General features: G+C 47.0%; 1 protein-coding gene across 6 annotated transcripts in view; it reads left to right on the forward strand.

Moving 5' to 3' along the window:
• The window catches only part of dennd1b (DENN/MADD domain containing 1B), a 139,943-nt gene that overhangs the window by 55,809 nt on the left and 56,634 nt on the right, over positions 1–27,500 (forward strand). For 5 of the 6 annotated variants that reach the window (XR_008831654.1, XM_056413980.1, XM_056413982.1 and 2 more), the window contains exons 7-10: positions 714–794; positions 2,047–2,106; positions 8,907–8,960; positions 11,155–11,265. Coding sequence is in view for 5 of the 6 variants with exons in the window: in XM_056413980.1 (XP_056269955.1) it covers positions 714–794; positions 2,047–2,106; positions 8,907–8,960; positions 11,155–11,265 (306 nt within the window). In the remaining variant the exon portion in view is untranslated. The remainder of the gene's footprint in view (positions 1–713; positions 795–2,046; positions 2,107–8,906; positions 8,961–11,154; positions 11,266–27,500) is intronic. The other variant, XM_056413981.1, reaches the window with a different exon arrangement.

The raw sequence follows: 27,500 nt of genomic DNA on the forward strand, positions 1-27,500 counted from the left end.
TTGGTCATGTGGATGAACCTGTTCATTGGTCATGAGGATGAACCTGTTCATTGGTCATGTGGATGAACCTGTTCATTGGTCATGTGGATGAACCTGTTCATTGGTCATGAGGATGAACCTGTTCATTGGTCATGTGGATGAACCTGTTCATTGGTCATGTAGATGAACCTGTTCATTGGTCATGAGGATGAACCCTGTTCATTGGTCATGTGGATGAACCTGTTCATTGGTCATGTGGATGAACCCTGACACTCTTGTTTCCTCCAACAATCCAAAATTTAGAGAATAGAAACATAATCTTAAATGACCCAGAATGCATCTCTGTGTTCTCAGTCGGTTGAAACTGTGTTTTTTATTTCAGTAATAATGTCTTTGCTCATAAATGCTGTCGTTATAATCTCTGGTCCTGTTCTGAGGTTGAGCTCCTTTAGGGGGGGGGGCTCTTTTGACCCTCAGCCCTCGCTCTCTGGCCGTAAATCACCGTTAGCCGGATCCCGAGCGCCCCGCCGCCTCTTAACCCTTCGCCGCCGCCGCCGCTCGTTAAGCGCCAGGCGGCGCCGCAGCCTCCGGACCTCGCTGCGGGACCGCCCTCCGGCCGGCAGCCCGACTGACACGCGCCGCGCGACATCAACGCCACGAGTCGATAGCAGTCGTGTCCCGCGTTTTCGTAACGTGTTGTTGTTGTTGTTTGTTTGTTTGTTTCTCTCCCCCAGGAAAACGACTTGAACGACATGCTGAATTCTCTGTATGATCTGCCGGTGCCGGAGCCCTTCACGCCCGTCAACCTGAGTGTGGTAGGTTCAGATCTCACATCCCCCTTTATCAGAGCCGTGACAGGTGGGGTGGGGGGGGGGGGGGGGGTACTGCAGGAGGTGGTTGTGTTCAGGGAGGAAGAGGATGTGTGTCGGCTGAGGAAGGTAAAAGTAGAGCGAGAGACACCGGAGACGGGAGAGCGAGCGGCGTGCACCAGGGCACCGTCCACGGGACTCGGCTGTTCATTGAAGGTTTAATAATAATAATATAGTAATAACACGTAGACCTGGGAGAGCCGGAACAGGTGGAAACAGTGATGAAGACGAGGATTCAAGATGGAGAATAAAATCACGGACAAAATTATAAATAAATTAATAAGATTAACATTATTGCGCAATAGTCGACACAAATGTATTTAACTGGAACTTAAATTATGACAAAAGTGGGGAGGAAGGAAGAATGAGAAATTAAATGACGTTGACTAGAGGAGGAGACGAAGATGCTTAAAACCGACGGGAGGAGGTGGAGTAACGAGCTGTGCTTGTGTTGCGTAATCTCCTCTGCGTAATCTTTTTTTTCAATGATACTTGATTTTTTAATAATTCTTTTTTTTTTATATAATTTTTTTCTTCAATATTTTCTTTTTCAATATTTTGTTTCAATGATAGTTTTTTTTTTCAATGAGATTTTTTTTAATGATATATTGTTAGAAACGATTGGTCGGGAGGAAATCACCTCCCTTATCTTCACCTCCCTCATCTTCACCTCCCTTTTCCGTGACACGTGATGTTTGTCTTCTCGTATCTTTATTTAAAAGAGTTTCAGTTTCTGTCTTTTGTCCTCGAGGACCTTCGCGCTCTTTTTTTTGTTGGACCAATTAAAAAAAAAAAACCCCTCTCTGGTTCCCCACCGTCTCTGAGGCTCCTCCTCTAATTACACAGACGCCTCCGGATGAGGTCATCAATACATCCACACGGAGGTTAACTCGGTCAATACATATTCCTTGTGATTCTTAGTTCTCCGTCTGAAGCTCTTCATCATTCTTTGAGGAAGAAGCTCCGGAGAACCGAGGTGACGCTCCGCGGCGGCGCCTCCTGGAGGAGCCGCCGGTTTGATATTTAATTGATGGAGCCGAATTATTCCCTCAAAGATGCGTTTCTTTTCTTTTAGTTTCTTTTCTTTTATTATTTCTTTATATATTCCGCGGCGGCAGCCGAGAGAAGAAGGATCGCTGTCCCTCTTTCATGTGTGAACCCTGCTTCTGTTCCCCCTCTCCCTCTCTCGTTGTGCAAGAACGAGCGCTTGTACATTGCCACCGGGCGAGTGCTGAGGGATCGGCGGAGCGGGGAGCCGGTGAGTGAAGGAGACGAGGGAAGGAGGCGAGGAGGGAAATATGAAACCGCCGCTGCACTAATCGCATGGGAGCAAAAAACGCCTTTTCCCCCCAATTTGGCCAAATAAGCAAAAAACAAACTTATCCCGTGTGTGTGTGTGTGTGTGTGTGTGCGTGTGTTTCTTCTTTTCTGGAAAACAATCACACTTTGTAAATCATTCATGTTTCCACGCCGCTGTATTCTCTCTCTCTGGATATCAAAAGTCTTTCTCTCTCCTCTTTATGTGTAATCGAGCTCAGAGAGTCTCCTTGAAGACGCTCCAGTTAACCCACTTCAATGTTTTAATGTTCCACACATGAGGAGGAGGAGGAGGAAGATAGAGAAGAAGGAGAAGAAGAAGATAGAGAAGAAAAAGAAGAAGAAGAAGAAGATAGAGAAGGAGAAGGAGAAGAAGAAGAAGAAGAATGGGATGAGCAAGCAAACAGCCAATCAGAGCCCGGCTCGTGGTTATCGCCGTTCATTCATTAGCGCTATGTAGCACACAGCGCTACGTGGCGGTGGAGGATTGCTCTCCGCCTCCAGCCCCTGATCTTTGATTTGTTCAGTTACGATTTCTCTTTCATCTTTTTAATAATTATTCTACTTCTAGTCGACCCACTTATTGTTTATAGAGATTTACACGAGGAGAAACGATCTTCAGGCAGCGGCTGGATGTCGGCTCAGCGGGCCAGAACACCTGTAGGCCACCTGAGAGAACACCTGTAGGCCACATGAGAGAACACCTGTAGGCCACATGAGAGAACACCTGTAGGCCACATGAGAGAACACCTGTAGGCCACATGAGAGAACACCTGTAGGCCACCTGAGAGAACACCTGTAGGCCACCTGAGAGAACACCTGTAGGCCACATGAGAGAACACCTGTAGGCCACCTGAGAGAACACCTGTAGGCCACATGAGAGAACACCTGTAGGCCACCTGAGAGAACACCTGTAGGCCACCTGAGAGAACACCTGTAGGCCACATGAGAGAACACCTGTAGGCCACATGAGAGAACACCTGTAGGCCACATGAGAGAACACCTGTAGGCCACATGAGAGAACACCTGTAGGCCACATGAGAGAACACCTGTAGGCCACCTGAGAGAACACCTGTAGGCCACATGAGAGAACACCTGTAGGCCACCTGAGAGAACACCTGTAGGCCACATGAGAGAACACCTGTAGGCCACCTGAGAGAACACCTGTAGGCCACCTGAGAGAACACCTGTAGGCCACCTGAGAGAACACCTGTAGGCCACATGAGAGAACACCTGTAGGCCACATGAGTGAACACCTGTAGGCCACATGAGAGAACACCTGTAGGCCACATGAGAGAACACCTGTAGGCCACCTGAGAGAACGCCTGTAGGCCACATGAGAGAACACCTGTAGGCCACATGAGAGAACACCTGTAGGCCACCTGTACTACAGGCTCGTATTCAATTCCACCGGGAAACTAAGGACAACTGCATCATCTGCCTTACGGAGACATGGATGTCGGAGGATGTTGCCGACTCAGCCATCGAGCCGGCAGGATTTTCCGTCCACCGCGCGGACAGAACAAAGACTCTCTCTGGTAAAGATCGTGGAGGGGGGGTATGTCTCATGATAAACAGATCTTGGTGCAACCAAAGTCATGTACATACTCTCAAGTCGTTCTGTTCCCCGGACCTGGAGTACCTAATGCTCATGTGTCGACCATTCTGGCTACCGGGAGTTTACAGCAGTCACCGTAACTGCTGGGTACATTCCGCCTCAAGCTAACACGGACATAGCGCTGAAGGAACTCTACGGGCGATCAGCGAGCAGGAGTCGGCACACCCGAGGCTGCTTTCATTGTGGCGGGGACTTCAACAAAGCGAACCTGAAGAAAGTTCTCCAAGTTCTACCAACACATAAAAGCAACACGAGGGGAGCGGATTCTTGACCACTGCTACACTCCTTCCGGGATGGATACAAAGCCCTCCTCCGCCCACCGTTCGGCAAATCGGACCACCGCTCCATCCAACTACTCCCGCCTACAGGCAGAGGCTAAAGCAGCAACCAATCGCTGTGAAGGAAGTGCAACGCTGGTCGGACCAATCGGAGTCTATGCTACAGGACTGTTTTGAACGTGCTGACTGGGATATGTTCAGGGTCGCGTCGGACAACAACGTCAGTGAGTACCCGTCCTCAGTCACCGGGTTCATCAAGAAATGCATAGATGACGTTGTTCCTACCAAGTCGGTTCGATTCATCCCAACCAGAAACCGTGGATAAATGGCGATGTTCGCTGCACTCGCGCGTAACGCCGCCTTTGACTCCGGGACTCTGGCGGAATCCAAATGAGCCCGCCACGACCTCCGAAGACCATCGGCTCTGCCAAGCGGGAGTTCAGGAACAAGGTGGAGGAGAAGCTCAAGAGCCATGACGTGAGAGGTGTGTGGAAGGGGCTACAGACAATCACGGACTTCAGAGGGAGAACCAGCGGTGAAGAGAACTCCTCTACCTCCCTCCCAGGCGAGCTAAATACATTCTTTGCTCGGTTCGACGTGAACGGCAGCCCGCCGAAGGCAGCGCCGCCGAGGAGACCAGCCTGCTGATCATCTCAGAGGCCGACGTGCGCAGAGCCTTCATGCGGGTGGACATCCGGAAGGCAGCAGGTCCCGACCACATCCCGGGGCGCGCCCTCAGAGCATGTGCAGACCAGTTGGCAGGAGTCTTCGCAGACATCTTCAACCTCTCCCTGTCCCAGGCTGTTGTTCCTGAGAGCTTCAAGATGTCCACCATTGTGCCTGTCCCCAAACACCCCAAGGTAACCTGCCTGAATGACTGGAGACCCGTAGCCCTCACCTCGATTGTCAGTAAATGCTTGGAGAGGTTGGTCAAGGACTTCATTTGTTCCATGTTGCCTGCCACGCTGGACCCATGGCAATTTGCATATCGTCAAAACAGATCCACCGACGACGCACTGCCATGGCACTTCACACCGCCCTTTCCCACCTGGAGGGAGCAACTGTTGTGTGCGAATGCTGGTTGTGGACTACAGCTCAGCGTTCAACACTATTGTTCCCGCCAAGCTCGACACCAAGCTCAGAGGTCTAGGCCTGCACTCTACCATGTGCAGCTGGATACTGGACTTCCTGTCGGCCGCCGCCAGGTGGTGAGGATGGGCGGTACCACCTCAGAGCCGCTGACCTCAACACGGAGCCCTCAGGGATGCGTGTTGAGCCTCTCCTCTACGTCCTGTACACGCACGACTGCACGGCCATGCTCAGCTGGAACGTCAGCATCAAGTTTGCTGACGACACAACAGTGTTGGGGCTGATCACCGGCGATGACGAGACAGCCTACAGGAGGAGGTTGGATCACTGGTACAGTGGTGCCAGGAGAACAGCCTCGTCCTCAACGTCAAGAAGACCAAGGAGCTGATCGTGGACTACAGGAAGCGGAGAGGAGAGCACACCCCATCTCCATAGACGGAGTTGCAGTAGAGAGGGTCAGCAGCTTCAAGTTCCTCGGCGTGCACATCTCCGAGGACCTCACATGGACCACGCACACCACTCACGTGGTGAAAAGGGCCCAACAACGCCTGTATTTCCTTAGGCGACTGAGGAAATTCAACATGGCCCCGCATCCTCAGAACATTCTACACCAGTACCATCGAGAGTGTTCTGACAGGTTGCATCACCGTCTGGTACGGGAACTGCACCGCCCTGGAGCGTAGGGCACTACAGAGGGTGGTGCGGTCGGCACAGTACATCGTTGGAGGTGAGCTTCCTCCATCCTGGACATATACACCAAGCGGTGCGTGGCCAGGGCCAAACGGATGCTGAAAGACAATAACCACCCCGGCCACAAACTGTTCACCCTTCTACCGTCAGGCAGGCGATACCGCAGTATCAAGTGCCGCACAAACAGACTGAGGGACAGCTTCTTCAGTCAGGCCATCAGGCTGCTGAACAAGGACTGAGACCCTCATTAACACTACACACCAGAACATATTCTGTGAATATCTATGGCCATGGTGTATATTTTATTACATTGTTTATATATATATATATTGTATATATATATTGTATGTATATACATATATATATATATATAGTCTCAAAAAAGTGTATATTTTATTACATTGTTTTATATATATATATTGTCATGATGTATATTCTATTACACTGTTTTATATATATATTGTTAATACTTTCTTCTTTTTTGTGTGTGGATATTGTATAGTTTATTCTCATTCTTATTCTTTTTTTAGTCTGCTACTGCTGTCGGGTGTTTTGCACATAAGAATTTCACGAACCGATTATACTTGTATAAAAGGGGATGTGACAATAAAAACTTGAAACTTGAAACTTGAGAGAACACCTGTAGGCCACCTGAGAGAACACCTGTAGGCCACATGAGAGAACACCTGTAGGCCACCTGAGAGAACACCTGTAGGCCACCTGAGAGAACACCTGTAGGCCACCTGAGAGAACACCTGTAGGCCACCTGAGAGAACACCTGTAGGCCACCTGAGAGAACACCTGTAGGCCACATGAGAGAACACCTGTAGGCCACCTGAGAGAACACCTGTAGGCCACATGAGAGAACACCTGTAGGCCACCTGAGAGAACACCTGTAGGCCACCTGAGAGAACACCTGTAGGCCACATGAGAGAACACCTGTAGGCCACCTGAGAGAACACCTGTAGGCCACATGAGAGAACACCTGTAGGCCACCTGAGAGAACACCTGTAGGCCACATGAGAGAACACCTGTAGGCCACCTGAGAGAACACCTGTAGGCCACCTGAGAGAACACCTGTAGGCCACATGAGAGAACACCTGTAGGCCACCTGAGAGAACACCTGTAGGCCACATGAGAGAACATCTGTAGGCCACCTGAGAGAACACCTGTAGGCCACATGAGAGAACACCTGTAGGCCACCTCAGAGAACACCTGTAGGCCACCTGAGAGAACACCTGTAGGCCACATGAGAGAACACCTGTAGGCCACATGAGAGAACACCTGTAGGCCACCTCAGAGAACACCTGTAGGCCACCTGAGAGAACACCTGTAGGCCACATGAGAGAACACATGTAGGCCACCTGAGAGAACACATGTAGGCCACCTGAGAGAACACCTGTAGGCCACCTGAGAGAACACCTGTAGGCCACCTGAGAGAACACCTGTAGGCCACATGAGAGAACACCTGTAGGCCACCTGAGAGAACACCTGTAGGCCACCTGAGAGAACACCTGTAGGCCACATGAGAGAACACCTGTAGGCCACCTGAGAGAACACCTGTAGGCCACCTGAGAGAACACCTGTAGGCCACCTGAGAGAACACCTGTAGAGAAGGGAGGTGGAGATAAGGGAGGTGAAGATGAGGGAGGTGAAGATGAGGGAGGTGGAGATAAGGGAGGTGAAGATAAGGGAGGTGAAGATGAGGGAGGTGGAGATAAGGGAGGTGAAGATGAGGGAGGTGGAGATAAGGGAGGTGAAGATAAGGGAGGTGGAGATAAGGGAGGTGAAGATGAGGGAGGTGGAGATAAGGGAGGTGAAGATGAGGGAGGTGAAGATGAGGGAGGTGATTGCCTCCTGACCAATCGTTTCTCTGCAAAAAAAAGTGTCATTGAAAAAGTTGTATTGCAAAAAAGTATCATTAAAAAAAAAGTGCATTGAAAACATGTCATTGAAAAATAAAGTATTGCAAAAGAAGAAACATTGAAAAAAAAGTAGCATAAAAAAGTGAAAAGTCAGAGTCTGACTCGTCCTCTGGGAACGACTCCTGGTAATTATTTTCACATTTGTACATTTAGTTTCACAGCCGAACGTTCAGACGCGGTGCTGCCGTGCCTCTTCTTCCTCTTCTTCCTCATCTGTTGTGTGTTCTCACTCTCATAGAGGACTAATGCACATTAGACATCAGAACAAAAGTTGCTCAGGAATCATCGTGTTGAATCCATGTGAACCGGAATAACTCTGAATCAGGCGCCGTCGACGTGGAGATAATATCCTCCCTGATTGTTGTGGAAGTTTTTCTCTCCTCAGATCTTTCCCGTCTCTATAATCAGAGGCGTCTTTCTCCCTCGGCGGGGACGTTTTCCGGTGGGGTTTGCATGACTCCTCTCTCCCGTGTCTGCCTCCTCTCTAACGGTGTTGTTTACGTAATGCACTATACCGTTACTGCGCCTTTAAGGGATTCAAACACAGTCTCAGAAGATTTAACACACTTTAAATACTGAGCGTGGAGTATCAGAGCGAATGTCTGCAACAGATGGTCGAGTGAAAAGGCCTCGAGAAAAACGGCCGTGTGATAAGCATACAGGAGTGTGTGTGTGTGTGTGTGTGTGTTTCAGTTGATGTCGACCTGTCTCCAAACACCACCTCTCTCAGGCCCCTTTCATCTGAACCTGCCCTGCTCTCCCAAAGTGAGACAGGCATCCCTGTGATCCTCTAAACAACCCGCCTGTGTGTGTGTGTGTGTGTGTGTGTGTGTCTGTGTGTGTGTGTGTCTGTGTGTGTCCTCCCCGAGCCTTTTTCCAAAAGCTTAAATAAAGACTCTCTTTCCCACCGGAGACATCGCCCGGCGTGTCTGCGGGGAGCCGAGCTTCTCTCTGATATAAAAGCTTCGCCGCAGTTCAGACTCCCGATGTTCATATAGGCAGAAGATGAGCCATAAATCATGGAACAAAGTGAAGGGCCTCCTCCTCCTCCTCCTCCTCCTCTTCTTCTTCTTCTCGCCGTCGTTCCCTCTCCGTGTGAGTGCTCTGCTTCTCCGGTGACCTTCCCTCTTCTCTCTCGCAGCACTCCTACTTCATCGCCCCGGATATCAACGGACTGCCGACCATCCCCGAGAGCGTGAGTGAGCATGGAGAGAGAGAAGAGAGAGAAGAGAGAGTTTCCTTCTGGATACATTGTAACAATTCTCCCTCACACCTAAACCTAAGGGGAAAGGTAACCCTAAGGGAAAGTACCTTTTGACTATCATTGAAAAAAAATACCATTGAAAAAATATATCCTTAAAAAAAAGTATTATTGAAAAAATAAATATTGCAAACAAAGAGTTAACCCTTCAAAGTCCAACCCAACGGTCCTGAAGACTCTTCATGTCCCCAAAAGACAGTCATTGACAGAACACGCCCCTAAAGCAACGTCAGACACGCCCAGGCCCTTCAAATAGTGCCGTACCTTTACACCGTCATTGAAAATAATATATTATTCAAAAAAAGAATTATTGAAAAAAATATATCATTAAAAAAAATTACCATTGCAAAAAATCTATATTGCAAAAAATATATCCTCAAAAAAAGTATTATTGGAAAAATGTATCATTGATTGCAAAAAATATTATTGCATAAAAGTGTTATTGAAAAAAATATATAATCCCCAAAAATATTATTGAAAAAAAGTGCTATTGAAAAAAAAAATTATTGACATTTTTTTATTGAAACTGTTACACTGTCATTGAAAAAAATATATCATTAAAAAAAAGAATTATTGAAAAAAATAGTCTTTGCAAAAAAAAAGTAGCATTGAATAAAAATGGTATTGAAAAAAAAATACCGTTGCAAAAAAATATTGAAAAGAAAAATACCAGAAGTTTCTAAGGCTGTGTCTACTACTGGACACTTTACGAAGTACACTGCAATACAGAGCACTGACATCTGTCGTGCACTCCGTCTGATAAGTGCTGTATCAAATGGAACACTTACGTTAACCACTTGGCGGAAGTGACGGACGCAAATCTGTTCACGGCACCCGCGAAATTAAGCCGGGAGTGACGTTTGCAAATCTGCTTGCGATACCCAAACCCTTAAAGTGACCAAATGAATGCACTTCTTGCCCTCTTTGTGTCCCTTGTTTACCTTTCTCCACCCCATGTGGAAACTGCGATACCTCCACAATCGCGGCAGGAGCCTCCGTGGTCGACCGCTTGTGCTACCGTAGCATCTCGTCCGCCATTGTTTTAGAAATAAAATGAAAAGCTGGTGAAAGGGCTCCTCCTCTTCCGCTACGTAGCCAAGATGGCGCCCGTTTAGGGCGAGTAGTGTCCATCGTTTTACACTGCATTTGTTGCCCATTTGCAGAGCGCCATCCGGGTACTTTCAGTGCACTGAATGCTGCTGGTTTTGTCAGTGTGGCGCCCTAAGCACTGAAAGTCAGTGCTCCACGTGCTCAAGTGTCCGGTAGTAGACACAGCCACAGCCTAAATGCCCCCAAAAGACAGTCAACGTCAAACACGCCCCTAAAGCCAACGACAGACACGCCCCTAAAGCCAACGTCAGACACGCCCCTAAAGCCAACGTCAGACACGCCCCTAAAGCCAACGACAGACACGCCCCTAAAGCCAACAACAGACACGCCCCTAAAGCCAAAGTCTGACACGCCCCTAAAGCCAACGACAGACACGCCCCTAAAGCCAACGACAGACACGCCCCTAAAGCCAACGACAGACACGCCCCTAAAGCCAACGTCAGACACGCCCCTAAAGCCAACGACAGACACGCCCCTAAAGCCAACGTCAGACACGCCCCTAAAGCCAACGTCAGACACGCCCCTAAAGCCAACGTCAGACACGCCCCTAAAGCCAACGACAGACACGCCCCTAAAGCCAACGTCAGACACGCCCCTAAAGCCAACGTCAGACACGCCCCTAAAGCCAACGTCAGACACGCCCCTAAAGCCAACGTCAGACACGCCCCTAAAGCCAACGTCAGACACGCCCCTAAAGCCAAGGTCAGGCCCTTAACAACGTGGTTCCTCCCCCTGAGGTTTAGGTGTGAGGGAGGAATGTTCATCAAATACTTAGACGCCTTTTAAATGATGACATCATCCTCTTGTTTGATCTCCCGCGGTGCTTTTCTACTTTAAATGTTTCTATTGGATCACATGATCCTTTTTTAAATGTTCTATTCAAAGCTGGAGCCTCCCACGTCTCCATGACCAGGAGCTCCACATGAAAACAGTTATTAATAAGACAAATGGCTTGACCCCGGGTCTGATTCCCCCGTGGCGATGTGAGATGGTTTGACCCGGCGTCTCTCGCCTCCAGAGGAACCTGACGGAGTACTTTGTGGCGGTGGACGTCAGCAACATGCTGCAGCTCTACGCCTGCATGCTGCACGAGCGCCGCATCATCATCACCTCCAGCAAGCTGAGCACGGTGAGTCCCGCAGCAACAACAACAACAACAACAACACAGCTCTGGAAGGCGACTTCAGGAACCACGCTGCTGCAGCTGCAGCTTTGAGCGCCGTGGTTTCAGGAAGTCGTGTTCTGGGAGTTTCGCTCGCTTGACTATTTGTGGCTCATTCGCCTCAATCGCGCCTCGGAGGGGGCGGGACTTAGAGGGGGCGGGGCTTATCTCTGTAGCTTTACTCCGTGGAAACAGTTATCATCTCCTTCATCCACCACGAAGAACTAACCACTAGTTCTGCTTCATACTTGTTGAGGACATCACACACACGTCTGAACATGTAGCGCCCTCATGTTCATAACATTAATATACAAATAAATAAATATATATATTAATTAGTGCTGTGAAAAATAACGCGTTAACTCAGTTAATTCAATTACAGGTTTAACTAGTTATTTTTTTTTAACGCATTTAACGCATGCGCAGAATGAGCTTCCAATCTGTCTGTTGTTGGTCGTCGGGACGAAAGAAAGTCACTTGCAAAATGAGCTTCCAATCCACCACTTCAATCTGAACTCTGTCCGCTCTCATGCAGACGGTCTGTTCATCGGTAATGATCCTTCCGCAGGTTCACCTACGGAAACCTTGTTACGACTTTTACTTCCTGTAGATCAGGGTCTCAACACGTCGATCGCGACCTGCCAGTCGATCGCGGCGTAGTGTCGGTAGATCGCATGACATTAAAGAGATTGGCCCGCCACCTGACATGTTCTCTAGAGCACGTCTTTGTTCTTTTATTAAACTAAACGTCTGTTGTTGATCGTATCTCACAGCAGCATGTCATCTCTGTCTCTTCGCGTTGCGTTAACACTTATCGATCTCCGTCTGGCGCGCCACAGAGCTCCGTGCGCGCATCGGGACCGAGCAAATAAAAGTCACTTGTAAATCTGTCCACCTTTAGATAGCACCATGGTTGAGTCAATGGCTGACAAACAAGAGAAAATGCTCTGTTTAACCCTCCTGTTACCTTTACATTTACGAACATATTTTACCCTTGGGGTCAATTTGACCCCAGCAATTAAAACCTCCAGAAAATTATTAGAATTAATATTGCTTCCCAAGTTTAAGTGTGAGGTACTTTATGTTTGTTTGTTGACTACCTAAATAGCCCTTTAAATAAATAAAAAAGTTGATATTTCTGATATGTTTGACACAGTGAAAAACAGCCTGGGGTCAAATTGACCCCAAAGAACACCGACATTAAACATTGAATGGGGTCAAATTGACCCGAAAGGTAACAGGAGGGTTAAACATTCTGTTTAGGATGAAGATGTATTAATGTTCCATATGGAAGAAAACTGCTAAATAACTGCTGAGTTGCAGCACCATTGTATACACTCTATACATTGTATATAAATGTATATATCCGTCTTTTGTCATAAATCTCTATGTTCTCACAAAATATACCGAGAATATCGGTAATATGTGATTAATCATGATTAATCCACAAAAACCTGTGATTAACCCGATTAAAATTTTTAATCATTTCACAGCCCTAATATTAATGTTATAAATGTTATATATATGATATATATATGATATATATATATATATATATTAATGTTATGAATGTTATATATATATGTTATATATATAAGTTATATATAAATAAATATATATGTTATATATAAATATATATATATATTAATGTTATGAATGTTATATATAACATTAATATATATATATTAATGTTATAAATGTTATATATATGATATATATATATATTAATGTTATGAATGGTATATATATATATATGTTATATATATATGTTATATATAAATAAATATATATGTTATATATAAATATATATATGTTATATATATATATTAATCTTATGAATGTTATATATAACATTAATATATACACTACCGTTCAAAAGTTTGGGATCACCCAGACAATTTCGTGTTTTCCATGAAAACTCACACTTTTATTTATCAAATGAGTTGCAAAATGTATAGAAAATATAGTCAAGACATTGACAAGGTTAGAAATAATGATTTGTATTTGAAGTATTAATTTTTTTCTTCAAACTTTGCTTTCGTCAAAGAATGTCCTTTAGTCCTTTTGCAGCAATTACAGCATTGCAGACCTTTGTCATTCTAGCTGTTAATTTGTTGAGGTAATCTGTTGAAATGTCACCCCACGCTTCCTGAAGCACCTCCACAAGTTGGATTGGCTTGATGGGCACTTCTTGCGGACCATACGGTCAAGCTGCTCCCACAACAGCTCAATGGGTTGAGATCTGGTGACTGGCCACTCCATTACAGACAGCAAGCTGCCTGCTTCTTCCCTCAATAGTTCTTGCACAATGTGGAGGTGTGCTTTGGGTCATTGTCCTGTTGGAGGAGGAAATTGGCTCCAATCAAGCGCTGCCCACAGGGTATGGCATGGCGTTGCAAAATGATGTCATCCAGAAAACATCAACCAGACAATCATATTCAATTGTATTGGATCTGTTGGATTTTCCCAGCTGCTCCTGAACGCATCATCTCACTCTTCCGGTAAGCTTTGGTTGCCAGCTCAACAGCGAGCATGACTTCTTCTTCTCTCCCTCCCGCTCCCTCTTGCTCAGTGTGTCTCATGTATAGTTATCCCCCTGCCTCCCTTAATGATAACGATACATGCAACAAGTGTAGTTTATTTGCTAGGTTGGAGGCAGGTCTAAGTGGGTTAGATGCGGCCCGGCTATCGAAGCTCAGACAGCTATGCTTGTTAGCCCGCCTCTCCGTAGTCGGGCGGAGCTACAGTCAGCTGTTAGCAGTGCCCCGGGGGTAACCGTGCAGCCGGATGGGTGGATGTCTGTTCGCAGGTGTAGTAAGTTTTCACAGGTGCCCGCTGTGCACCAACCACTTCACGTTTCAACCAGTTTTCCTGCTCAGCGACACACCCGCTGAGGAACACACCCTGGTTATCGGGGCTCTATAGTCAGGAACGTGAAAATAGCGAAGCCACGGACCAGAGTCGTGTGCCTCCCGGGGCCAGAGCGGGCGACGTGAGTCTTGTTTGAAGCTGCTGGCTAAGGATAAGCGGAGATACAGTCAGATTGTAATACACGGTGGTAATGACGCCGAGCCCGCCGCCGGAACTCACTAAAATTAATGTGGAATCGTGTGTGCTTATGCCAAGACGTTGTCGGACACCGTAATTTTCTCTGGCCCTCTCCCAAATTTGCAGACAGACGAATTGTATAGCCGAATGTCGTCTTTCAACCGCTGGCTGTCGAGGTGGTGCCCAGCGAATAATGTGGGCTACGAGACAACTGGAAGACTTTCTGGGGAAAACCTGATCTGATGAGGAGAGCGGCATTCATCCCACGTTGGACGGAGCGTCTCATTTCTGCGAATATGACCAAGTTGATCACGGACTTAATCCATGACAACCCAGGGTTCAGATCAGGAACCGGAGCAGAGTTGTAGTTTAACACCCTTCTCTGCTCTTCCATTCGAGCAGTTACCCACCCATGACTTTAGAGTAGAGACTGTGTCTGTCCCACGGCCACTTCAATTAAATAAATCAAAAGTAAGCAGAAGAGGTTACACAATAACCTTATACAAGTTAACACCATTATTTCAGCAGTGCAACAAAACAGGTCTATTAAATGTGGTCTCCTAAATATTCGATCTCTGTCATCTAAAGCTGTGTTACTGAATGATTTAATATCAGATAATCACATTGATTTATGTTGCCTAACTGAAACCTGGCTGAGCCATGAAGAATATGTCTGCCTGAATGAATCGACTCCTCCAAGTCATATTAATACTCACATTCCTCGAGGCACGGTCGAGGAGGTGGAGTAGCAGCCATCTTTGAATCGAGCCTATTAATTAATCCTCAACCAAAATTACACTACACCTCATTTGAAAGCCTTGTTCTTAGTCTTTCACATCCAACCTGGAAAACACTACAGCCAATTCGATTTGTGATTCTGTACCGCCTACCAGGTCCATATTCAGAGTTTATATCTGAATTCTCAGAATTTATATCAAGTTTGGTTCTTAAAACCGATAAAGTTATTATTGTTGGAGATTTTAATATCCATGTGGATGTTGATAATGATTGCCTTAGTGCTGCATTCATCTCCTTGTTGGACTCGATTGGCTTCTGTCAGAGAGTACAGAAACCCACTCACAGCTTTGGCCACACGCTTGATCTTGTTCTTACTTATGGCGTTGACATTGAGCATTTGAACGTCTTCCCACAGAATCCTCTTCTGTCAGACCACAACCTCATAACTTTTGAATTTATACTACCGGTGTACTCCGTTAGGACTCCTGGTCTAACTTTAGTCCGTCCCAGATTGATCATCTTGTTGACAGTGCCATAGGCTCTCTGAGAATGACACTGGACTCGATAGCCCCTCTGAAGAAGAAGACAGTGAGGAAGAGGAGGTTTGCTCCTGGTATAACCTCAGACCCTGAAGCAAGCGTCAGCTTGAACGCATATTCAACTAATCTCAGAATCCCGCTTAGTTTCGGGAGATAGTGTTAAAAGATATAAGAAGGCCCTCCCGGAGGCCAGAGCAGCCTATTACTCATCAATAATAGAAAAATAAAAACAACCCAGGTTTCTCTTCAGCACTGTAGCCAGGCTGACAGAGAGTCACAGCTCTGTGGAGCCGAGCATTCCTATAAACCTTAGTGGTAATGACTTTATGAACTTCTTTAATGAAAAGATTTTAACTATTAGGGACAAGATTAATAATCTCACCAGTGCCAATCTGTTCTCAAGTGGAATGGCCTTGGAAACCGCTGTATGCCCTGGTGTATATTTGGAGGGATTTTCTCCTATCAACCGTGACCAATTATTTTCAACGGTTTCTACACCTGTCTCTTGGACCCCATCCCAGGCTGCTTAAAGACGTTTTGCCTTTAATTGGCGGCTCTCTATTAGATATTATCAATGTGTCTCTGCTAACAGGCCACGTACCACACTCCTTCAAGGTGGCTGTTATTAAACCTCTCCTGAAGAAGCCCACTCTGGATCCAGAGGTATTGGCTAACCCGATCTCTAACCTCCCTTCCTCTCCAAGATCCTTGAGAAAGTGGTTCAGTTGTGCGACTTTCTACATCATAATAGTTTATTTGAGAAATTTCAATCAGGATTTAGAAAACACCACAGCACCGAGGCGGCACTGGTGAAAATTACAAATGACCTCTTAATGGCAGCAGATAAAGGACTCTCTCTGTCCTGGTCTTGTTAGACCTTAGTGCTGCATTCGACACATTGACCATGACATCCTGTTACAGAGACTGGAGCAGTCGATTGGCATTTCAGGGCACTAATTTGGTTTAAATCCTATTTATCAGATCGATCTCAGTTTGTATTTGTAAACGATGGCGCCGATAACCACCAACGTTAATCACGGAGTTCCACAAGGTTCTGTGCTGGACCAATTTTATTTACCTTATACATGCTTCCTTTGGGCAATATTATCAGGAAACACTCCATAAACTTTCATTGTTATGCAGATGACACTCAACTATATTTATCGATAAACCGAGAGCAACCAACTCTGTAAAATTCAAGCATGTCTTAAAGACATAAAACATGGATGACCTGCAACTTCTTGATGTTAAACTCAGACAAACCGAAGTAATTTTAATCGGCCCTGAGCACCTCAGAGATCAATTATCTGGTGATGTGGATTCTGTCGGCATTGCCCTGGCATCCAACACCACTGTAAAGAATCTTGGCGTTATCTTTGATCGACTTGTCCTTTAACTCCACGTAAAGCAAATCTCAAGGACTGCATTCTTTCATCTACGTAATATTTCAAAAATCAGGCACTCTTGTCTCAAAAAGATGCAGAAAATTGGTTCACGTTCGTGAGACTGGATTACTGCAACTCCTTATTAGCAGGCTGCTCTAATAAATCTCTTAGGTCCTCCAGTTGATCCAGAATGCTGCAGCTCGTGTTCTCACTAAAACTAAGAAAGAGATCACATCACTCCTGCACTAGCTGCTCTGCACTGGCTCCAGTAAAATCAAGAATCACTTTAAAATTCTTCTCTTAACCTACAAAGCCTTGATTGGTGATGCTCCATCATATCTTAAGGAGCTTGTCGTACCATATTGCCCCACTAGAGAGCTACGCTCACTAAATGCGGACTACTTGTAGTTCCTAGAGTCTTAAAAGTAGAATGGGAGCCAGAGCCTTTGGTTATCAAGCTCCTCTTTATGGAACCAGCTTCCAATTTCAGTCCGAGGCAGACACAGTCACCTCGTTTAAGAGTAGACTGAAGACCTTCCTCTTTGACAGAGCTTATAGTTAGGGCTGAATCAGGTTTGCCCTGGTCCAGCCTTGATATGCTGCTATAGGCTTATAGCTGCCGGGCGTTTTAGGATGCACTGAGTACCTATCTCCTCTTTTTCTCTCCTTAAGGATGAATTTTCATCTCTCAATCACACGTTACTAACTCTGCTTTCTCCCGGAAGTCCTTTTGACTTTACGTCTCATGGGGTCATCGGACCCTATGAGGCATAGATCCTATCTGCCTGATGGATCGTCTGGGTCATTCCTGCTCATGACTACGCCACTGTCCTGTTGAGACTCGCCCTCCTCCTCCCACCGCCATCTGCCTGATGGATCGTGGAGTCTCCATCGTGGAATATGCCTACTATGAACTATTCATACACTCTGTCATATTCATTGAATGTATTTAACTCTAAATCTGTCCTTCTGTACACATTACATCTATTGCATCTGTCCATCCTAGAGAGGATCCTCCTCTGTTGCTCTCCTCCAGGTTTCTTCCCTTTTTTCCCCTGAAGGGTTATTTGGGAGTTTTTCCTGGTCCGATGTGAGGTTTTGGGGCAGGGATGTCTATGTGTACAGATTGTAAAGCACTCCGAGACAAATTTGTAATTTGTGAAATTGGGCTATACAAATAAACTGAATTGAATTGAATTGAATAGTCTTCCTTATTTAAAATCCCTTTGACCTGGTACAAATCTCCCACTTTCCCAGCACCAAAGCAGCCCCAGACCATCACATGACCTCCACCATGCTTGACAGATGGTGTCAGGCACTCTTCCAGCATCTTTTCACCTGTTCTGCGTCTCACAAATGTTCTTCTGTGTGATCCAAACACCTCAAACTTGGATTCATCTGTCCAGAACACCTTTTTCCAATCTTCCTCTGTCCAATGCCTGTGTTCTTTTGCCCAGACCAATTTTTTCTTTTTATTGGCCAGTCTCAGATATGGCTTTTTCTTTGCCACTCTGCCTAGAAGGCCAGCATCCCGAGTCGCCTCTTCACTGTCAACGTTGACACTGGCGTTTTGCGGGTACCATTTAAAGAAGCTGCCAGTTGAGGACCTGTGAGGCATCTATTTCTCAAACTAGAGACTCTAATGTACTTGTCTTCTTGCTGAGTTGTGCACCGGGGCCTCCCACTTCTCTTTCTGCTCTGGTTAGAGCCCGTTTGTGCTGTTCTCTGAAGGGAGTAGTACACACCGCTGGAGGAAATTTTCAGTTTCTTTGCAATTTCTCTCATGGAATAGCCTTCATTTCTAAGAACAAGAATAGACTGGCGAGTTTCACAGGAAACTTCTTTTTTTCTGGCCATTTTGAGAGTCTTATCGAACCCACAAATGTGATGCTCCAGATAATCAACTAGCTCAAAGGAAGGCCAGTTTTATAGCTTCTCTCATCGGCAAAACAGTTTTCAGCTGTGCTAACATAATTGCACAAGGGTTTTCTAATCATCCATTAGTCTTCTAAGGCGATTAGCAAACACAATGTACCATTAGAACACTGGAGTGATAGCCCTTATACACCTATGGAGATATTTAATTAGAAACCAGACGTTTCCACCTAGAATAGTCATTTACCACATTAACAATGTGTAGAGTGTATTTCTGATTGATTTAATGTTATCTTCATTGAAAAAACCAATGCTTTTCTTTGAAAAATAAGGACATTTCTAAGTGATCCCAAACTTTTGAACGGTAGTGTATATATATATATATATATATATGTGTGTATACATGGCATCACCTGTAAGCTACCACAGCTCCCCTAGAGCAGCAGTTAGATTCACAAACGGCAGCTCAACTCTCGTTGTCGGGCAAATTTTTCCACTAAAGTTTAAATATTTGAATAACTTTCTTTGCGTCATTCGCGCCGCACGCGGAAAATTACAAATAATTCTCAACTCTTTCGGTGTGAACGCCGCTCGAGGATCCTCGTCGTGGAGAGTCTCAGCTTCTATTGTTGGCGTCTCTATAAATGCAGAAACTGATTCAACCGATGTTTACACATCTGGAGTCATCTCACACGTGTTCTACTTCATTCTAACACTCACATTATTGAAATAGACCTTGTGGGGGAGGAGATGCAACCTTTTTCTGTGTGTTTGGGGATGTTTTTTTGAGCGGAGGCCTAAAATAAACTGGGGTTAAAAAGGTTAATATAAAATAAATAAAGTATGTAGCTCAAATGTAACTGGAGCGTTTTTTATGACTGAACGTGATTCTCTTCATCGATAATCCAGCAGGATATCAAACCCTAATTAGTACGATAAGTAACCGCCCCCCCTCCAGCCTGGCTCTCTTCTCACTGAGACACATTAACGGCCCAGAGAGCTCTAAATCATCCGTTATTACACGTCTCTAAACTCTCTCGACATAATTTAAAGTCGCTTCTTCTCTCCGTCCGACGAGGGAGGAATTCTCTCTGTCCTCACTCTCTCATTCCAACCCCCCCCCCCCCCCTGTTATCTACGAGGCCGAATGTGTGTGACGGATGCGATGGGAGAGGAGGAAGTGATGTCATCATCTCTCTTGGTATCTGTAGCTCGGTCCTCCTCCTCCTCCTCCTCCTCCCGCCGCCGCCCGCTATCTACAAGGCTGCAGGGCGGCACCCCAAGGTCTCCCATGGGAGCACCCAGCACCCTCAGAGGACCTCACCCTCTCCCCTCAGACTCGCGCTGCGTTCAGGGTGCTCTCTCCATGTAAACGGTGAGGCTCCAGGGCGGAGGTGTTTTTCTCTGAGCAGCGTGTGATTTATAGTCTCCCCCCCGCTCCCAGACTAATCTCTGGGCTTGTTTTCCTTTTTTAGAGAATTTATGCCGACAGGGATATTTTTCTTCTTGTTTAAGAGCTCCACGTCAGACCTTTACCCCGTACCCCTCCTTCAGTCCTCCAGTCCTCCATCAAGTCCTTATGTCCTCCATCAAGTCCTCCATCAAGTCCTTATGTCCTCCATCAAGTCCTCCATCAAGTCCTTATGTCCTCCGTCAAGTCCTTATGTCCGCCATCAAGTCCTTATGTCCTCCATCAAGTCCTCCATCAAGTCCTCCATCAAGTCCTTATGTCCTCCGTCAAGTCCTTATGTCCTCCATCAAGTCCTTATGTCCTCCATCAAGTCCTTATGTCCTCCGTCAAGTCCTTATGTCCTCCATCAAGTCCTCCATCAAGTCCTTATGTCCTCCATCAAGTCCTTATGTCCTCCGTCAAGTCCTTATGTCCTCCATCAAGTCCTCCATCAAGTCCTTATGTCCTCCATCAAGTCCTTATGTCCTCCATCAAGTCCTCCATCAAGTCCTTATGTCCTCCGTCAAGTCCTTATGTCCTCCATCAAGTCCTTATGTCCTCCATCAAGTCCTCCATCAAGTCCTTATGTCCTCCATCAAGTCCTTATGTCCTCCATCAAGTCCTCCATCAAGTCCTTATGTCCTCCATCAAGTCCTTATGTCCTCCATCAAGTCCTTATGTCCTCCGTCAAGTCCTCCATCAAGTCCTTATGTCCTCCGTCAAGTCCTTATGTCCTCCATCAAGTCCTCCATCAAGTCCTTATGTCCTCCATCAAGTCCTTATGTCCTCCATCAAGTCCTTATGTCCTCCGTCAAGTCCTTATGTCCTCCATCAAGTCCTTATGTCCTCCGTCAAGTCCTCCATCAAGTCCTTATGTCCTCCATCAAGTCCTTATGTCCTCCATCAAGTCCTTATGGCCTCCATCAAGTCCTTATGTCCTCCATCAAGTCCTTATGTCCTCCATCAAGTCCTCCATCAAGTCCTTATGTCCTCCGTCAAGTCCTTATGTCCTCCATCAAGTCCTTATGTCCTCCATCAAGTCCTCCATCAAGTCCTTATGTCCTCCATCAAGTCCTTATGTCCTCCATCAAGTCCTTATGTCCTCCATCAAGTCCTTATGTCCTCCGTCAAGTCCTTATGTCCTCCATCAAGTCCTCCATCAAGTCCTTATGTCCTCCATCAATTCCTTATGTCCTCCATCAAGTCCTTATGTCCTCCATCAAGTCCTTATGTCCTCCGTCAAGTCCTTATGTCCTCCATCAAGTCCTCCATCAAGTCCTTATGTCCTCCATCAAGTCCTCCATCAAGTCCTTATGTCCTCCATCAAGTCCTCCATCAAGTCCTTATGTCCTCCATCAAGTCCTCCATCAAGTCCTTATGTCCTCCGTCAAGTCCTTATGTCCTCCGTCAAGTCCTCCATCAAGTCCTCCATCAAGTCCTTATGTCCTCCATCAAGTCCTCCATCAAGTCCTTATGTCCTCCATCAAGTCCTTATGTCCTCCATCAAGTCCTCCATCAAGTCCTTATGTCCTCCATCAAGTCCTCCATCAAGTCCTCCGTCAAGTCCTCCATCAAGTCCTTATGTCCTCCATCAAGTCCTCCATCAAGTCCTTATGTCCTCCATCAAGTCCTCCATCAAGTCCTCCATCAAGTCCTTATGTCCTCCATCAAGTCCTTATGTCCTCCATCAAGTCCTTATGTCCTCCATCAAGTCCTTATGTCCTCCATCAAGTCCTTATGTCCTCCATCAAGTCCTTCGTCCGTCCCCACGTCCGCGTTGTAGACGTGTTTCGGTGGCGATGTCCCAGAGGTGTCCCAGAGGTGTCCTCGCGCCTCCTCTGGGATCCTCCTGCTGCTCCTGTGACATGTTGCCGGGCAGAATGACCCCGGCTGGAACCGGCTCCCGAGTGCACACACATTTAAATGCACAAGAAGCCCGGCTCGTTACCCACACACACACACACACACACACACACACACACACACACACACACCGTCTTCACATGTCTTCACATGGGGGGAAATCTGTGCAAAGTTTGGTCAAAATGTTTGTGGACGTGAGTGATGGGTTCTATTCCCGCCGTCTGCCGGCTGTGTGAGGGAAGGTATTCTTAGTCACATCGTTAGGAGCATCCAGCTGCTTCTCCCCACCTCCGCCTGTCCAGCACCGAGACACACACACACACACACACAGACGATGCGCTGCATTGGCTCCGCCTGCCGCTACATGACCAACAGCAGAGCAGTAAACGGTGATCGTCCACGCAGGCGTCCGGTGGCTCATCGCTGTACGGTACCGATGTTTAGAAGAAAGAAAAGAAGAGAAAAAGAAAGAAACAGGGCCGGTCAGTTTGTGTGGGGTGGGGGGGGCGTGTAATGGGGGGCTGCATCGGCCCTTCCTCTAACTAGTCAGTTGGGAGGACCCCCGTCGGCCCACCGCCCTCCGTGTCTTTCACCCCCCCCCCACACTAGACCCCCCCCCCCTCTTAAAAGCGCGGCGGTAGCCCGGCTGACAGCAGCCCTCTCATCCGCCTGTCAGGCGATGCTAACAAGGAGCCGTCCGTCCGGCGGGCCCCAGAGTGCCAGCTGTCTCTCCCTTTCCTCTGTTCTCCTCCTCCTCCTCTTCCTCATCCTCCTCTCTTTTCCACGACTCCTCGCCCGTCTCTTTACTTTTTCTCTCCATCTGAGTTATTCTTTCCTCGCCGACATTATTATTTCCTGTCCATCTGTCTCTCACCTCTCCTGGATACACACCTCTCTCTCGCTCTCTCTCTCTCTCTCTCTCTCCCTCTCTCTCTCCTCTTCCTGGGCGTCTTAATGCGACTCTCTGCCGAGCATCTCCTCCTCCTCCTCCTCCTCCTCCTGGATAGACTCATCTCCTCCCCGTGCCATGTGTCTTGACTCCGCCGTGTTTGTGTCTCTGCGGCGGCGTCTGTTTGCCCTCGGCTGCGTCTCGCAGGTGTTTTGTACCTTCTGTCTCGTGTCTTTTTTTCTTCTTCTCCTTCGCCGAGAGAGTCGGCGGCTGCGTGGGAGGCCTCCCGCCTCCCGCCTCTCGCCTCCCGCCTCCCGCCGCCACCCGGTTTGCTCTCTCCCTCTCGTCCCCGTGCCACCTCCTTGTTTGGTGGCACACCTGCGCCGCGCCGGGCCTGACACCGGCGTTTGGAGAAGCACAGCGAGCGTTAATTGGCGACTTGCTCTGTGAAAAGGGAGAGGAGAGAGAGAGGGGGGGTGAACCAACAGGAGAGAGGTTAGCCGCGGACAGAAGGCGGGCGGGGATGAGAGGAGGAAGACGGAATAACAAGTGAAGAACGGGGGATGGAAATGAGAAATGAGGCTGGGAGAGGGAAAAAAGAGAGAGAGAAGAAGATTCTGAGAGAGTGTGTAGAGACGGAGGTGAAGAGGGAGGCCAGCGGAGGGGAAGTGAGTGTTTGAGGTCAGCAGCGACGCCGGTGATCCTGACAGACTCAGCAGATAATTAACTGGAGGGGAAGGTTCTCCTCATCCAGGGGAAGGTTCTCCTCATCCAGGGGAAGGTTCTCCTCATCCAGGGGAAGGTTCTCCTCATCCAGGGGAAGGTTCTCCTCATCCGGGGAAAGGTTCTCCTCATCCAGGGGAAGGTTCTCCTCATCCGGGGAAAGGTTCTCCTCATCCAGGGGAAGGTTCTCCTCATCCGGGGAATACAGAATCAATAAAACATTAAGAGACGCTCCACGTGTCACATCCTGGTTAAATAATAATAACTTTATATATATGAAAATACAGTTTACAAAGAGAACAGGGCAACACAAAGGAAAATAAAATACGAAATAAAGAACAACAGACAAATACAATGTTATTGAATAAAATAGGTTTTAAGAATTTGAAAGAAGTTCATTAAAGTGCTTTGTTGATTTCCTGAATGTTGTTGACCTTCAGGATTCAAGGTTATATTCTCCATTTGTTTTAACAGTTATTATAAATGACACGATCATAAAGAAGGGATGAAATTCATCGTATCTCTTCACCTCTTCATCATCCCCTCCATCATCTCTCTTTCATTTGTCTCTCCTTCCTTCTGTGTGGACACTTCTTCTGTCTCACTGAAATAATACGTATATATATATATAAAATAGATATATTTAAAAAATATATATATATATATAGATTTTTTTAAAGAATCTCTGTGCAGAAACCAAAGACCTCGACTGCTGTTTGAAGCCGTCTGTCGCTGTATAATCGGTTATCTTCTCTCCGAGGACACACACACACACACACACACACACACAGGCAGCCCCTCATTACCGGGCCGGGCCCCGGTCCCCGAGGACCGGACCTGGCACCTAATCCTGTATTTGTTCTCGGGGACTGGATCTGTGATTCTGCTCTGAATGGAATATTAAGCGGCGGCTCTTTTGTGGAGCGTGTCGCCGTTTGGCTCCACTCATCTATTATTTATCAGCCCGGCAAATATTTTATCAGCCTTAGCCTCTCATGACCCCCCCCCCCCCCACACACACACACACACCTCGCTCGCTCTCTAAATGAAGAAAAAGAAAAAGAGTTTCCATTCCTCTCTCTCTCTTCTTTTTCCTCTTCTTCTTGTAGTTTATTTATGTTTCTTTTACTTTCGTGTTCATTATAAAAACCCGAGCGAGGACACGGGGCGGCGGCCTCACGAGGGGAGGAGAAATATGTGAACTATTCCTTTGGAGCTTCTTATCTCCCCCCCCCCGCTGATTATTTTAAAGAGATATAAAAGGAAACAGAAATCTAGATATTATTTTTTTAGCTTTTATAAATCATTATCTTGGTATCAGTGACCCTCCTCCTCCTCCTCCTCCTGTTTTCCTTTTCAACCTGAGAGTAAATCACGCCGGGCGGGGGGGAGCTCACCTTGAGGCCTGGTGGAGATAATTGGAGTTGGTTAGCGAGGTGTTCTGTGCCATTACCTCCTGGTACCAGTGAATGACTGGGGCTTGTCTCGCACTCCCAGAGGAGTGAGTGTTAGTGTGTGTGTGTGTGTGTGTGTGTGTGTGTGTGTGTGTGTGTGTGTGTGTGTGTGTGTGTGTGTGTGTGTGTGTCTGACCTCTCTTCATCACGATTTAATGGCCCCTCACCGTCCTCTCCTTGGAAGCCGGTGCGGGCGTTTTTTTGTTGGTAAGCTCTTCACTTTTCACACATAACTATTCATATTTATGGCGTTTGATTGATTTTCAGGATTAGCCCCCCCCTCCCCCCCTCCACAAAAAAAAACAAAAAAACAGTTTGCCAGTGAACGCATCGTGACGGAACGCACACCGCATCGTTGTTGTTTTTATTTGAAGACGGCGTGCAGCGGAGAGCTTCTTCTTCTTCTTTTCTTCTTCTTCTTCTTTTCTTCTTTTTCTTTTTCTTCTTCTTCTTCTTTGTTCTTCTTCTCCTCCTCCTTCTTCTTCTCCTCCTCTTCCTCCTCCTTCATCTTCTTCTCCTTCATCTTCTTCTTCTACGCTGACATGAAACATGAATGCAATGAAAACAAACATTCATGGAGACACACACACACACATTAACACACACACACACACATGTCCGATGTTTGGGCCGCTCTTCCTCTTTCACTTGGCTCAATTGTGACACTGTGTGTGTGTGTGTGTGTGTTCAAGATTCAAGATTCAAGATGTTTTATTTGTCACATACACACACAGGGTGTGCAGTGAAATGAAAGTGGCAATGCTCAGCAGGAATGTGCAAGGGCAACAAGTACACACTATTTACAATAAAAAACAACACAATATTTACAGTAAGTGTGTGTGTGTGTGTGTGTGTGTGTGCCTAAGAGGGGCAGTTGTGTGGGTCTATGTGGGGGTCCTGGTGAGGTCGGAGTTCACAGTCCTGATGGCCTGAGGAAAGAAACTCCGTCTCAGTCTCTCTGTTCTTGCAGCGTGACTACGGGCGCCTGCCTGACCGCAGCAGCTGAAACAGTCTGTTGTTGGGGTGGTGAGGATCCTTCATGATCCTGCCGGCTCTGGTTCTGCACCTCCTGGTGTACAAGTCCTGCAGGGTGGGAGTGTAGTTCAATAGTGCGTTCAGCCGAACGCACTACTCTCTGCAGAGCCTTCCTGTCCTGAGCGGAGCAGTTGCCAAACCAGGCTGTGATGCTTCCTGTCAGGACGCTCTCTACAGCTCCAGAGTAGAAGGACTGAAGGATCCTCTGGGAAACTTTAAATTTCCTCAGCTGCCTGAGGTGGTAGAGGCGCTGCCTTGCCTTTCTCACCAGAGTGTCTGTGTTTGTTGACCATGTCAGATCCTCGGTGATGTGGACTCCCAGGTATTTATACCCGCTCACCCTCTCCACAGTAGTCCCGTTAATCCCCAGTGGTGAGTCGTCCTCTGTTGTTGTACCCTCCTAAAGTCCACAATCAGCTCCTTAGTTTTGGTGACATTCATGATGAGGCTGTTGTCCTGGCACCAGAGTGACAGATCAGCAACTTCCTCCAGGTAGGCCTTCTCGTCGTTGTCGGAGATCAGGCCCACCACCACTGTGTCATCCGCAAACTTGATGATGGTGTTGGAGCTGAACCTGGCCACACAGTCATGTGTGTACAGGGAGTACAGTAGGGGGCTGAGGACGCACCCTGGGGATCCTGTGTTCAGGGTGAGGATTTGGAGGTGTGTCTGCCCACCCTGACCACCTGTGGCCTGGCGGTCAGGAAGTCCAGGATCCAAGCACACAGGGGGGTGTTCAGTCCCAGCTCAATCGTGTGTGTGTGTGTGTGTGTGTGTGTGTGTGTGTGTGTGTGTGTGTGTGTGTGTGTGTGTGTGTGTGTGTGTGTGTGTGTGTGTGTGTGTGTGTGTGTGTGTGTGTGTGTGTGTGTGTGTGTGTGTGTGTGTGTGTGTGTGTGTGTGTTCCCGGCGGCATCGGCCCGCGGTCTCTCTCTCACTCATGTTTCATTCTTTGGCAATTTGCCCTAATGACGTCCCTCCGGAGCCCGACCTCCGCTACCTCCATATTTAATCATGTTATTCCAATCTGGGATGAGTGTGTGTGTGTGTGTGTGCGTGTGTGTTTGTGTGTGTGCGCGTGCAGGTCATTACTATAGCTGGTTTCTGCTCTTTAAGACTTTAATGTTTGTTCCTTTGAACAGGAACTCATTATTTGTCTTATTTTCTTTTTAATTTCGTAGTCAAACACATTTTTCTGGTTGCTGT

Source organism: Pseudoliparis swirei, chromosome 5 (assembly GCF_029220125.1).
Source record: "Pseudoliparis swirei isolate HS2019 ecotype Mariana Trench chromosome 5, NWPU_hadal_v1, whole genome shotgun sequence".
Classification (NCBI taxonomy): Eukaryota; Metazoa; Chordata; class Actinopteri; order Perciformes; family Liparidae; genus Pseudoliparis; species Pseudoliparis swirei.